The 12,885-nt window shown below is 45.7% G+C and overlaps 1 protein-coding gene and 1 pseudogene across 2 annotated transcripts in view; both read left to right on the top strand.

The window, feature by feature from the left end:
• Positions 1–2,595: 2,595 nt before the first annotated feature.
• The window catches only part of Dcun1d2 (defective in cullin neddylation 1 domain containing 2), a 29,959-nt gene continuing 19,669 nt past the window's right edge, over positions 2,596–12,885 (top strand). For both annotated transcript variants that reach the window (XR_009374868.1, XM_059244410.1), the window contains exons 1-2: positions 2,596–3,049; positions 10,614–10,830. Coding sequence is in view for 1 of the 2 variants with exons in the window: in XM_059244410.1 (XP_059100393.1) it covers positions 3,047–3,049; positions 10,614–10,830 (220 nt within the window). In the remaining variant the exon portion in view is untranslated. The remainder of the gene's footprint in view (positions 3,050–10,613; positions 10,831–12,885) is intronic.
• On the top strand, positions 8,355–8,455 carry LOC131894776 (U6 spliceosomal RNA; annotated as a pseudogene).

Raw genomic sequence — 12,885 nt, 5'->3', positions numbered from 1 at the left:
TGGCTGCAGGTATGTATATGTACTATATGTGTGCCTGGTGCCCGTGGAGGTTAGATGAGCATGTCAGATCTGCTGGAACTGGAGTTACAGATGGTTGTCAGCTGCCATGTGGGTGCAGGAAATCAAACCCAGGTCTTCTAGAAGAGCAGCCAGTGCTCTTAATTGCTGAGTCAACTCAAAACACTAAGCCACCAAGGTTTTACATTTGAATGAGGAAAATGCACAGAAACAGAGATGTTTTCTCTTATTTTTTGTTTTTGTTTTTGTTTTTTTGTTTTTTGGGTTTTTGTTGTTGTTGTTGCTTGTTTTTGAGGCAGGGTCCAGGGTCTCTCTGTGTAGCTCTCACTGTCCTGGAACTCACTCTGAGACTAAATCTGGCTTCAAACTCAGAGATCCCGCTGCCTCTGCCTCCCAAGTCCTGGAATTCAAGGTGGGTGACTATATGCCTGGCTTTTTTTGGTTGAGGAAGAAACTTTCTGGGAGTCAAACTCGTGGCTACTCTTCATTTAGAACAGCAACATTATTTCTTCCAGCATAAGGATCACATCATTGTCCAGGCATGGTGATTCATTCCTATAATCTCAGCCATGAGTTTAAGGACAACCTGGGACACATAGAAGTTCCAGACTAGCCTGGACTACAAACAAACAAAAAGCAAATCATAGCCTTTAGTCCCAGCACTCAGGAGGCAGAGGCAGGTGGAGCTATGGGGGTTTGAGGCTAGCCTGGTCTACACAGTGACTATCATCAGGAAAGCCAGAGCTACATAGTGAGACCCTTATCTCAAAAACAAAACACAAGAATCATAAAATTTACTTCAAAACTTATTAAGAAGAAAAATCTTATTTTTCATTTTTGAAATACTGAGTTACCACAGAAGCCAGGCTATTTTCAGGCTTCTCATTCTCCTACCTCAGCCTCCAAAGTAGAAGTTCTTTATGAGAGTACATTTGAGTAGGTTAAAGAGGAAGAGGTGGATAAAGAAAGAAAATTCTCAATGGGGAAAATTACTGAATTCAAACCCTTTAGTTTAAAGCTATTTATTTATTTATTTATTTATTTATTTATTTATTTATTTATTTATTTATTTTTGAGACAGTCTCACTATGTAGCCCTGGCTGACCTCGAACTCACAGAGATCTGACTGTCTCTGCCTCCCAAGTGCTGGGATTAAAGGTGTGCACAACCAACAGTCAAGCCCATTTTAAATTCTACAATACATTGAAAAGAGCACCTATAGCCCCATAAACACAACAGACAGTTGGCAAAGATGAAGCATATTATTCATACCTAATCACTACAAGAACTAGAGAACAAGAAAGAGGAAGTAAATGAAAAGATCATTCTTGTGACCCTCCCCCCAAAAAAGTTTTAAAGTATGTGTTTAACTTTTAGGCAGGGGAAGGGAGCATGTCCAATTGGCCAATCCTTGAAACTACTTTGAAAAAAAAATAATAATATGGAAGAGGAATAAGATGTCATGAACCAAAGAAAGATAAGAAAAACAGAGGCTGAGCAATGATTTGACCTATAACCTACGAACCAGAGCGTCTTGATGGTGTTCAAAGGGTTGTTCAAATCGCTACGTTATTTGTTCAGGAGGCACCAACTCAAGTCCACAGAAAAAGGAGACAGCACCCAGCCTGCCGCTTGTGCTTGTTCTTTTCCTTAGCTAGGGAAGCCGAGGAGGAGAAAAAGACTGTGAAGAAAGAGGCCTTTTCATCGGCAGCAAATATTTCTCTGGTAAGTAAGCAAACCTACACTACGCTCCAGACAGACGAGCTGGATGCTGAAAATAAAGCCACTAGGCTCTATGTACGTGGTCCTACCCTTCTTTCAAGAGTTGGCTGATGCTTTAGCGGGAGGCTGGAGCCCGAGGTTAAACCTACCGTGCTAGGGTGACCTTCCAGGTCACTTTCAACTTCCTTGATTGTTACACAAACAAACAAACAAAACCCTACACCTAAACTAAGAATTAAGAATTCTTGGGGAACGTGCAAGCCTCTTGGTTGCTTGTTGACTATGACACCTCCCAGGCTGTATAAGCTTAAGTCAAGGGTTGCAGGGCACCGCACTTCCTTATGCAAAACAATCTTGGGGTGTCCGTTTCCAGGTATACCTTTAAAAAGAGGCTGTCTGCCTCGTACCCCACAGGGCAGGACCCAGAATCGACATAAAATTTCAGGGACGAGCAAAAACGGGAGGCTCGGGGAGCTGAACCGTCCAGTCTGAGTGAAGTCTTGGAAAGGGGAGCCCCCAAGAAAAGAAGCCACTGGAAAGGGGAACTTCCCGGGAAGGAGCCCCCCCACAGGAAAGTGGACAAAGGGGGCCCCCAAGGAAGAACCCTCCCCCTTGGAAAAGACAAACCGTGAAGAATCCCCGGGTAGGAGTCCCCAGGATTGAGCTCCCCAGATGGGGACCCCGATGGAGCGAGTCTCAGGACAGGAGTCCCGCACCCGCAGAGCTCACCCCGATGGAGGCCGCTCTCTGGACATGAGACCTCAGCATCACTGTCCCCGATCGGGAGCTCCACGGCGCAGCGAGCAGAAGGACAGACGTGGACCTGCCCACATCCCTTTCATGGGCGTCGGACCAGGACACGGAGGACGGCACCGCCCTCTTCTTACTTCAGGCTCTTCTGACGTGCAGCTGAAAACCAGTCGCGGCCCCTTTAAGCAGGCTGCCGGTGGACAGCTCCGTCGGCCTTCGCGCGGCGCGGTGCACGCCGGGAACTGTAGTTTCTAGAGCCGGCCGGCCAGTCTCCTTCTAGTAGGTGCGTAGCCTCAGAGCCAGAAAACAGCAACGGCCTCCGACAGGGAGGTCACGGTTTGCCCAAAACGCCGTGCCTCGGACAGGAAGGACGCCTGTCTGCACTGCACTCAGAGAGCCGGAGACTGGGCGAGCGTCCCAGTTTGCCAAAGTGAGCGTCAGTATACTGCGCCTGCGCCGAGAACCTGCTGCTAGCCGCGGCGGCGTTCGCCTGCGCAGAGGAGAGCGGCGTGCGCTTGCGCAGAAAATTGGAGCCGCTTCGGCAGCGTTGGGGAGCATGGTAGGTGGCGGGGTTTGCGCTTGGCAGGTGCGGCCAGAGCCGGGCGCGGAGGTCACCGCTCTGTGCTGGCTTCAGGATAACCGAACGGAGGAGGCCGGGTGTCCCCGTCGGGGTGCGGAGGGAGGGGCACGGTTGGCTTGGAGAGGCATGGCCCTGCCTGTAAGGTGTGAGGAGCCCGGTTGGGTCTCAGGGAGGGCAACGGCGCCCGATCGGCCCAGGGCTGACCTGACCGGAGGGCGGGACGGGGCTGAGAGTGAGCAGGGTGACACCTGCCCGGTGGGCGGAGCCGACCCGCGGCAGGAGTGGACAGTGACGCCGACTGGGGCGGAGCTGGCCGAGCTCTGCAAGCTCCCGGTCCGCCGAGGTTTCTGGAAGAGATGGAAGGAAGCGGTCCCGGGGAGGTGGTGCGCGAGGCTCTGCGGGGTGAGGATGGTGTGCGATCCGCGCAGCTGCTGGCGCCGGGAGAGGATGTCACCGATTCCCCGCTCTCTTCCAGAGCCGGAATCAGGCTGGGGCTCCTGGAGACGGGGAGAGACGGGCAGGACCCCGAGGTAGAGGAGGGTTAGCCGAGTAGGGCTGTGCAAAGGCCTAGACCGCGGGAGGGACGCTTGACAGCCCCATTCTTTGGACCTCGGGGTAGCCATGCTCTGAGAGGCTGCGGGCGGATGGGAGCCCAGGAAGACAAGTTTTGTCTCTGTCCCTAGAGCGGTGTCTGTTTGTGTAGAGGAAAGCAGAGGGCTGAGAACCTCTTAGGGAGACAAGAGAGGGTGAACCGGATACCGAGATGGGTGAGGCTGGAAAACTAGAAGGTATGAACCCAGAAACCAAGAAATAATGAAGAAGAGCAGCCGAAGGACTCCTCTGACCAGCAGCTAGCCGACCCAGCGGCCAAGCCACTCACCTATGCATTCCAACAGGAACTTAACGTGGGAAGGAAATGTGGGAGGCTGAAGATCCGGAAGCATTTGGATTTAACGACCCACTCTCCAGGCCTGCACATGCCAAAGTACAGTCAAACCTAAAGTGGGCCACAAATTGATCAAATGGTTGTCCTGTGAGCCTAAAAGGAGATGTCTCTGGGAGGACATTTTACAGATGCTTTTAAAATCTTATATAGAAGCGCCCTTGTGCCTGAATTGTGTGCTATTTTTACAAGATAACTCATTAAGCATTTGAAGTTCCAGCTTCCCACTATTCAGAAGGTCACCTGTTCTGTTCCACGACACATTCAGCCGTTCAGAAGGTCCACTTGTCCTGTTTTCTGTATTCAATTGCTGAAACAGTTCTGAACAGCTACTGTTGTATGTGAGGAACTGTGGTGAGCTCTGTGGGAGACTATGAAAACACTAAGCAGTGACTTTAGGCACTTGTAACAGTGGCCTACTGTAAATTTAATTTTGAAACATCTGAAAGTGATGCAGATGAGCTATTGGAAATGTTAGGCAAAGAATGCACCCAAGAGGTTGTCCCGGAAGGAGCTCCATTCGTCTCTTCCTGAAATGGTTTTCTTAGAGTGAAATATTTTTTTGCAATTTAATTGACCAAAAGGGTTAACACAAGTAAAATCTACCACTCCAGGCTGAAGTGATAGCTCAGCAGTTAAAAGTAATCTGAGTTCTGTTCTCAAACTCAGCATCAGGCAGCTTAATTGCCTGTAACTCCAGCTTCAGGGCATCTCATGTACTCTTCTGGCATCTGTGGGGCATGTGCGTGCTCCTGTATGTGTGTGCTCGTGTGTGTGTGTGTGTGTGTGTGTGTGTGTGTGTGTGTGTGTGTGTGTGTAGCCCGGCATGCAGACACACATTTTAAATCCCAGCACTTGGGAGTCAGAGGCATCAGATCTCAGAGTTCAAGGCCAGCCTGGTCTACATAGCAAGTTCCAGGCCAGGCTACATAGTGAGACCTGGTCTCAAAATAAAATAAGTCTTTTTTAAAATATCATTTCCTGGAATAGTTCTAATAATAATAGCCAATTCTTGAGGTCAACTGGACTCTCCCAGTTTTTATTTCAAGAGTCTTGTACATTTTAGGAGCCAGTGAGATGGCTTTGCAGGTAAGGGCAACTGCCACCAAGCCTGATGACCTGAGTTCAATCCCTGGAATCCATATGGTAAATAAGAAAACCAACAATACAAGTTGTTTTCTGATGTACACACACAAACACATTGTGGCATATGCACACAAAATAAATAAGTAAATAAATAAATAAATATAAAGAATTATACTAAAAAAATTCTATGCATTTTAAAACACTAAAATAATGAAACATGGAAAATACTCTCTAGTACTTTGGTTCCCATTAAAGCTAAGCTGTAATGGAATCACTTGCCTGAGTAGACCTTGACATGGATTTCTCATCTACTACATGAATGGACTTGGAACTCTTTTATTTTCCTGTAAATTTTTAGTTTATAAGCCATTTTTCTTAAAGTTTTACCAATTCCCCTTCCCATTGAACCTGAGTTCTTGTAGCTTTTTGGTTTTTTTGGTTGGTTGGTTGGTTTTTCGAGACGGTTTCTCTGTCCTGGAACTCATTCTGTAAACCATGCTGGCCTCGAACTCACACAGACCTGCCTGCTTCTGTCTCCTGAGCACTGGGATTAAAGGTGTACGCTGCCACCGCCTGGTTTCTCTTAGCTGGGTTTTAATGCAAAGCAAGTACTCTCTAGATTTATCTGTCGATTATTGGTTTTTAAAAACATTTATTATTGGGGCTGGAGAAATGGCTCAGCAGTTAAGAGGACCCAGGTTTGGTTTCCATCACCCACACAGCAGCTCACAACTGCCTTTAACTCCAGTTGCAGGGGATCTGTCACCCTCTTCTGGCTTTCATGGGCACCAGACGTGCAGATGAAACATGCGCATAAAATTAAAATAAATCTTATAAAAATACTTTTTATTGTGAGGCAGGCATGTGGAGGTCAGAAGACATCTGTGGCATCAGCTCTCTCCTTCCCCCTTCTCATGGTTTCTGGAGACAACACAGGTTGTCAGGCTTGTGGGGTGAGCACACCAAGCCAATTTGCCAGGCACTTTTTTCTGGGGTGGTGAGGTGGGTGGAGGATCTCACTATGTAACATTAACTGGTCAGGAACGCATTATGTAGACCAGGCTGTCCTCAGACTCACAGTGCTTGATCCTTCTCTGCCTCCCAAGTGCTGGGACTAAAGGCATGTACTACCATGCCGGCATCCGGAGATCATTCTTTAATGACAGCGTCTGTAAAGGCTGACATCAGACTATGTGACTGTGCTGCCAACGCCTTGCTCTTCCTTCATGGGTGTCGCTGCAGTTCCTGCTGGACTAGCACCTTGGCCCTCCCTTGACGTCCGCAGTTGGTGGGGGTATCCTGTACGGCTAGGCCAGTTTTAATAGACTGAAGGGAGGTCTGTTTACGTTCCTGTCTGCACTCTGCCCACTCTTTAACTAACATAGAGGTCATTCAGAACCTCTTTGAGTGCCCGAGGTATACTTGCATCTATCACATAATGCTCTTTGCACTAGATGTGGTTCTCAATCTATGGGTCACGACCCCTTTGGGAGTCAAACAACCTTTTCCCAGGGGTCACAAATCAGTTATCCTGCATGCCACATATTTACATTACAATTCATAACAGTAGCAAAATTGCAGTTTGAAGTAGCAAAAAAATAGGTTGGGGGTCAGCACAACATGAGGAACTGTATTAGAGGGTCGCAGCATTAGAAAGGTTGAGAACCACTGCACTAGATAAAGCTGAGTTGTAACACACTGGGAGAGGCCTACAGAGATGACTTCAGAAGTCATAGCTCAAAGCCAGGCATCATCCTGTCTTCCAGATGTCGACAGTTTCTTGATGTGCAGCTCTCTGTGACATTACACTTGTCAGATGGTGCAGCTGTTCCAGGGGATATAACTGGAGTCTTGGAGGTTCTTGCTTGCTATGTTGATTTTTTTTTTTAGTGTACAAATTTATAGTGATTAGCATGGTCCCAATATTGTACAGCCACCCCCTTTATCTAGTTCTAAAATATTTCATCACCTCAAAGAAAATCATGGGCCCATAAGCACTTCCCAGCTCCCCCTTCCTCTTCAGCCCCTGGTATCCACTAACCTCCAGATGCATATTCTGCACATTGCATATAGCGTATAACATTTTCTGTAATATGTGGCCCTTTGTGTCTGGCTTGTTTGGCTGAGCACAGTGTTTTTGAGATTCACTCACATTGTGGCATTTGTCGCTGTTTCATTCCTTTTTGTGATTGAGTGATACTCTCTTACATATCCCAAAGTTAGTTTTATAGCTACGGCAGAAGTGTTGATTCTAGCACTAAGGGTTATTTCACAGTAAAGATACCATGTCTATTCTTGATAGAGGGCATGTCAGATTTGTCTTTCTCCTAAGGCTTTTTAAGTAGCCAGTCTTCCCATAGGGAGATTGTCAGATTCATAAAAAGATACTGTCTCCTTCAGTTGTCAGATAACTAGGATAGTGTATAAGATCTGTCCTAATTTAAATTTGATCTTAGCCAAGAATGTACCTTGGATTCTTTGTCTATTGTTTTCAAAGACTCAGTTTTAAGGAATAGTGTGCAGAATATATTCCCCCCAAACCTATATTGGAGCAGCCAATTAAAGCCAACAAGCCAGGCCTGTATAAAGTTTTATTTGCACGTACATAGTGTCTGAGCCATTGACCTTTACTCTTCAATGCTGAGTATGTGTGAAAGACTATATGACTATAGCTTGTAGTATTCACTGTCTATGCCTTTGTCTCAGGAGCCCCATGTATTTGTAGTATATAACAGTGGTCATCAGAATTTACCATGTCAGAAATTTACATTTCAAAATAAACATATTTTAGACTTTGTAAAGAGACGGCTCAGCTGTCAAGAATACCTGGCTGCTCTTCCAGAGGACCAGGGATCGATTCCCAGCACTCACATGGCAGCTCACAGTCATTTGGAACTCCATTCTGGGGTATTCCACACCCTCTGCTGGCCACCATGGATACTGCACACACACACAGTGCACAGGTATAAAGCAGGCAAAACACTCATACACATGAAAATAATAAATAAAATTTCCAAAATCTTCTAAAGAATTTATAGCTGGGAAGTGGTGGCACATGTCTTCAATCCCAGCACTCAGAGACAGGCAGACCTCTGTGAGTTCAAGACCAACCTGGTCTACAGAGTGAGTTCTAGAATAGCCAGGACTACACAGAGAGGCCCTATCTGGGGATGGAGGTTGCAATAGTGAACCCATTTTTCCCCTTACATCTATGAAAAAAATCTTACTGTCCAGCATCATAAAAGGTAAGTTCTTGTGCTCACCTTGGCATCACATATACTCAAATTGGAACCATACAGAGAAGATTGGGATGGCCACTGTGCAAGGATGGCACATGAGATGTTCTGTATTTTTTTAAAAAGGTTTTGATCTTTGTTCATCCTTTTTTATATCACAAATAATCGTGGAGTGCCTAGAGGCCTCTTCTGCATACTCAGTGAGAAGAAGAGCATGAGACTGGTGACATTCTAGAGGCTTAGGAAGACTGTTTGGTCACTGTGAGCCCCCATAAGGTCTCGGCACCCAGGATCTTCAGTGCCTCCTCAAGTGTGCTGGATTTGACTGCATCATCTTCTTCTGCTGGGTCAGCACACGCGTGTTTTGACATGAGCATGCGGTTTGTCTTAGGACTCTGGGATGTGCTCTGTTGTCTGTTGTTGATATTTACATCCTCACAGGGGGCATTGCACCTGCCTTACTTCATAAGGGGCTGTGAGGACCATTTCCCTCAGGATTGAGGCCAGGAGCACAGAACTATGTTGGATCCATTGGTAGATTTTTACATGTGACTACAAGAGATTTTCCTCACCTAATCGAGTTTTCTTCTTTGCTGTGGCAGCTAGGAGGCTTGGAGCCTGCTTTTCAGCCCATTTTCAACTCTTGTACATGGTATGCATGTCTTTTATTCTAACCCCATTCCTGCCTTGTGCCCCTTGATTTCTCCTTCTACACCTTGCTATTCATTATGTATTTCTGTAAGCTAAAATTTATTCTGTGTTGCTATAAATTCTCATCTTTATTTGAACAAGATAAGTGTAAAAATTGTTCTTAAGTAAAAATTGTTCCCTTATTATTGTATAAAGCTTCTTTAAAATAATAATAATAATAAAAGCCTCAGGATGGGTGATATACCACTGTAGCATGGCACTTTCATAGCATGCATGAGGTCCCAGGTTTGATCCCCAGTACTACCAAATAAAGCCACCTGTAGAATATGGACTCTGTTTTGATTTCTAGACATGAGTAACACTGCTGGTGTGACTTCCCCAAGTTACCTTAGAGAAGTAGCCATGCTGGGCTGCAAGTATGCAGATGCTCTCCTGTTTCACTGGAGACTATATATAGCACCGTCACTTGGCAGTTTATTTACTGCCGACCACAGACAGCCTCTGTCCTGCTTCCCATCTCACATGCAGTACTATGGTGTTCATGTCATCATAAGCTCTTTTTGTGCGTGTGGCACTTCTGCAGTGACCTCCAACATAACTCTTAGTTACTTGTGTGTTCCATCAGCATGGTTCTGCTTGTAATCCAGGAAAAGCCTTAAAACTAGGGCTTCCAAACCGTCCATTTCTCTCCCTATTCATTACAGCCCACACTTAATGGAAGCTAATGACTCTGCAGGCGGCCCCTGTGATGGCATCAGGTCCCTGTGATGTTGACAGTACCTGATGTGTGTCACTGAGATATTGTGCTAATATTTTTAAAGGGGGGAAAGCTATATTTTATACAAAAGGAACTAAGTAGATAAGAAAATGTTTTTTTTTCTTTTTTGTTTTTTAAGACAAGCTTACTACATGGCCCTGGCTGGCCTGGAACTTTCTTTGCAGACCAGGCTGACCTGTGAATATCCACCTGCCTCTGCCTCCCATGTGCTGCAATTAAAGGTATGCACTACCATACTTGGCTAGCTTGCTTATTTATTTATTTACTTATTTATAGACAGGGTCTCCCATATAACCCCTGGCTACCTTAGAACTCATTGCATAGAGGCTGGCCTTGAACTTGTTCACAGTCCTCCTAATTCTAGCTCCCAAGTTCTGGGATGACTGATGTACCCCACCACTCCTGGCTTGTAGTATATTTTCTATAAAAGGTTGATTTTTATTAGTTTTGGAGATTAAACTTTTATATATTTGTTACTATAGAGACACTGTCATTTCCATTTTCAGAAGACTATATAGTCTTTTTGAACTGATGAAGAGCAAGGTTTTGGTTCCTACTATTCTGAAAGTTGAATCCAACAAGAAAAATAAATCAAGTTAAAATGTAGGTGTTAAGAATAGAGGCATGCCAGGTGGTGGTGCACACCTTTAGTCCCAGCACTCAGGAGGCAAAGGCAGGTGGATCTCTGAGTTCTAGGCCAGCCTGGTCTACAGAGCGAGTTCCAGGACAGCCAGGGTTACGCAGTGAAACCCTGTCTCAAACAACAGAACAAAAACAAGCAAAAGAACAGAGACTGAGCAAACATGGCTTCATTGGCTTTCCCACCTTTTTTTTTTTTTCATCCCAAAGCATAAACTTAAATCAACTCAGAAGGACAAAGTCCGCCAGTTCATGGCATGCACCCAGGCTAGCGAGAAAACTGCTATCTACTGCCTGACACAGAATGAGTGGAAACTAGACGAGGCTACAGACAGCTTCTTCCAAAACCCAGAGGCGTTCCACCGAGAGTCTATGAAGAGCACTGTGGACCAGAAGAAGCTGGAGCAGCTGTATGGAAGGTACAAAGGTAAGGGGTAGAACGGCAGCAAAGCCAACGCTGTGGTGAGCAGCACAGATGATGATACAGGGATGGACGGACAGCACGGGTGATGATACAGGGATGGATGGACAGCACAGCACGGGTGGTGATACAGGGATTGACGGACAGCATGGATGATGATACAGGGACGAACAGCATGGATGATCTAGGGGATGGACAAGTTCTAGAGCCCCCTCTCCTTAGCAGGAAGGCTGGAGATGAGGGAGAGAGTCAGAAGACTGACGACAAGCTAGCCTTCACCCAACCCCTCAATCCCTGTCCTGTGCAGTGAATGCCATGCTGAGGACAGTCGAGCAGCTGCTCTTCCAGCTGTGCTGTGCCTGTTACTGCATTTTCCCCTGAAGCTGTCTGTTCAGGCTGAAGCAGGGTTTTTGTTGGTTTTGTTTGTTTGCTTTTTAATAGAACCTTTGTCCCCTAAGCATGGTGGGGTTCTCCATGCATAAGGCTGTCAGGAAGAGTTCTGGCTTCATTCATTTCATCTGTGTATTTTTTTTTTCTTTGCTGGTGCACACCGTGGCATATCCCAGCCCTTGGGAAGCTGAGGCAAGAGAATTGCTGTAGCTAGAGTTTTCCTGCCTGGCCCACAGTCAGGACAAATCTCTCTAGCTACAAATGGCGCCCAATGTAGGGCTCGAGTTTCCACCTAAAAACTGAGAAAAAAAATTCTAAAACGGAGCTAAAAACAGCTTCTTAATTGTCTCTCTCAAATGAGCAGCAGCTGCCGATTTGAGCTACTGGCGGGACTTGGTGGTGGGAGCTGGAGAAAAATTCTCCAGCTACAAATTGCTGCAAATTCAAGGCCAGCCTGGGACACACAGCAAAACCCTCTCTCAAAAGACAGAAAGTGCATCATTCAGAGTAGAGTAGTAGGGCTGGAGAGATGCCTCAGTGAGCCAAGTACTTGCTCCACAAGCATGAGGACCTGCATTGAGAATCTCAGCACCCCTGTAAAAGCCAAGTGTGGAGACACACGCCAGTAACTCCACTCCTAGGAGAGTAGACATAGATGGACTCCAGGGGCTCACTAGCCATCTAATACCACCAAAGCATCATACTCCAGGCTCAGTGAGAGATCCTGTCTCAAGAAATAAGACGATGGGGTTGGAGAAATGGCTCAGCAGGTGAGAGCACTTGCTGCTCTTACAGAAGACTGGGATTTGGTTCCCAGCATCTACATGGTGGCTCACAACCCTTTGTAACTCCAATTCAGGGGAACCAACACCCTTGTCTGGCTCCTGCTGGCAACAAGCATGCACATGGTTTAATACATACAGGCAAAACATTCATACACATAAAATAAAAACATCAAAAAAATAATAGCATGGAGAGTAATAAGGGGAAATCCTTGAGGTTGACCTCCAGCCTCTCCATGCACACATGGGCATGCACATCAGCACACATGCGCCACGTGTACAATACACAAACTTCTTTGCTACCATCATATATAGAAATAATGTGTATAGTACTTGAATAATGAAAGGTAGAGTTTCTATAAAAGGCAATCTTTATTTGGGCAAAGGAGTCACAGGTTTTTTTCATTTGTATCTTTGAACCAATGGAATTCACATATAAACTATGATGATGTATTATGATACATCTATCTGTCAGGAATGAAAAGATCTAGTTTCTGAGGTCTTGCTGAAGTGTCTTTAATATACTCTACTGTTTCATTTTTTGATAGACAGACCCCGAATTCTTTTCTTTCTAAACTAGACATGTGAGGTAGGGAGTGTGAATTTCCAAGCTGTTGAATTTGGGTGCCTAAGCTAACTGACTTGGATAATTATTATTATCCAAGCATTATTATATTATATATATTATTATACAGCATTAGAGCTAGCAAATGAAATTACTTAAAAAGAAAACAGTCAATCACCTTTGCTTTGGCAGAACTGTGAACACTCTTCTTTCCCTCCCCCGTTCTCCAGCGTCAGAGCTGGAGGTTTACACCCACAGCGTGTGCACGTGGAGCAAACCTTTGTTCCTTAGCTTCGTCCTCAGCCAGAAATTAAGTCAGAGTTT

The sequence above is a fragment of the Peromyscus eremicus genome, chromosome 17, assembly GCF_949786415.1.
Source record: "Peromyscus eremicus chromosome 17, PerEre_H2_v1, whole genome shotgun sequence".
Lineage (NCBI taxonomy): Eukaryota > Metazoa > Chordata > Mammalia > Rodentia > Cricetidae > Peromyscus > Peromyscus eremicus.
The sequence above is the reverse complement of the archived record's forward strand: the minus strand, read 5'-3'. Positions and strand labels throughout refer to the sequence as shown.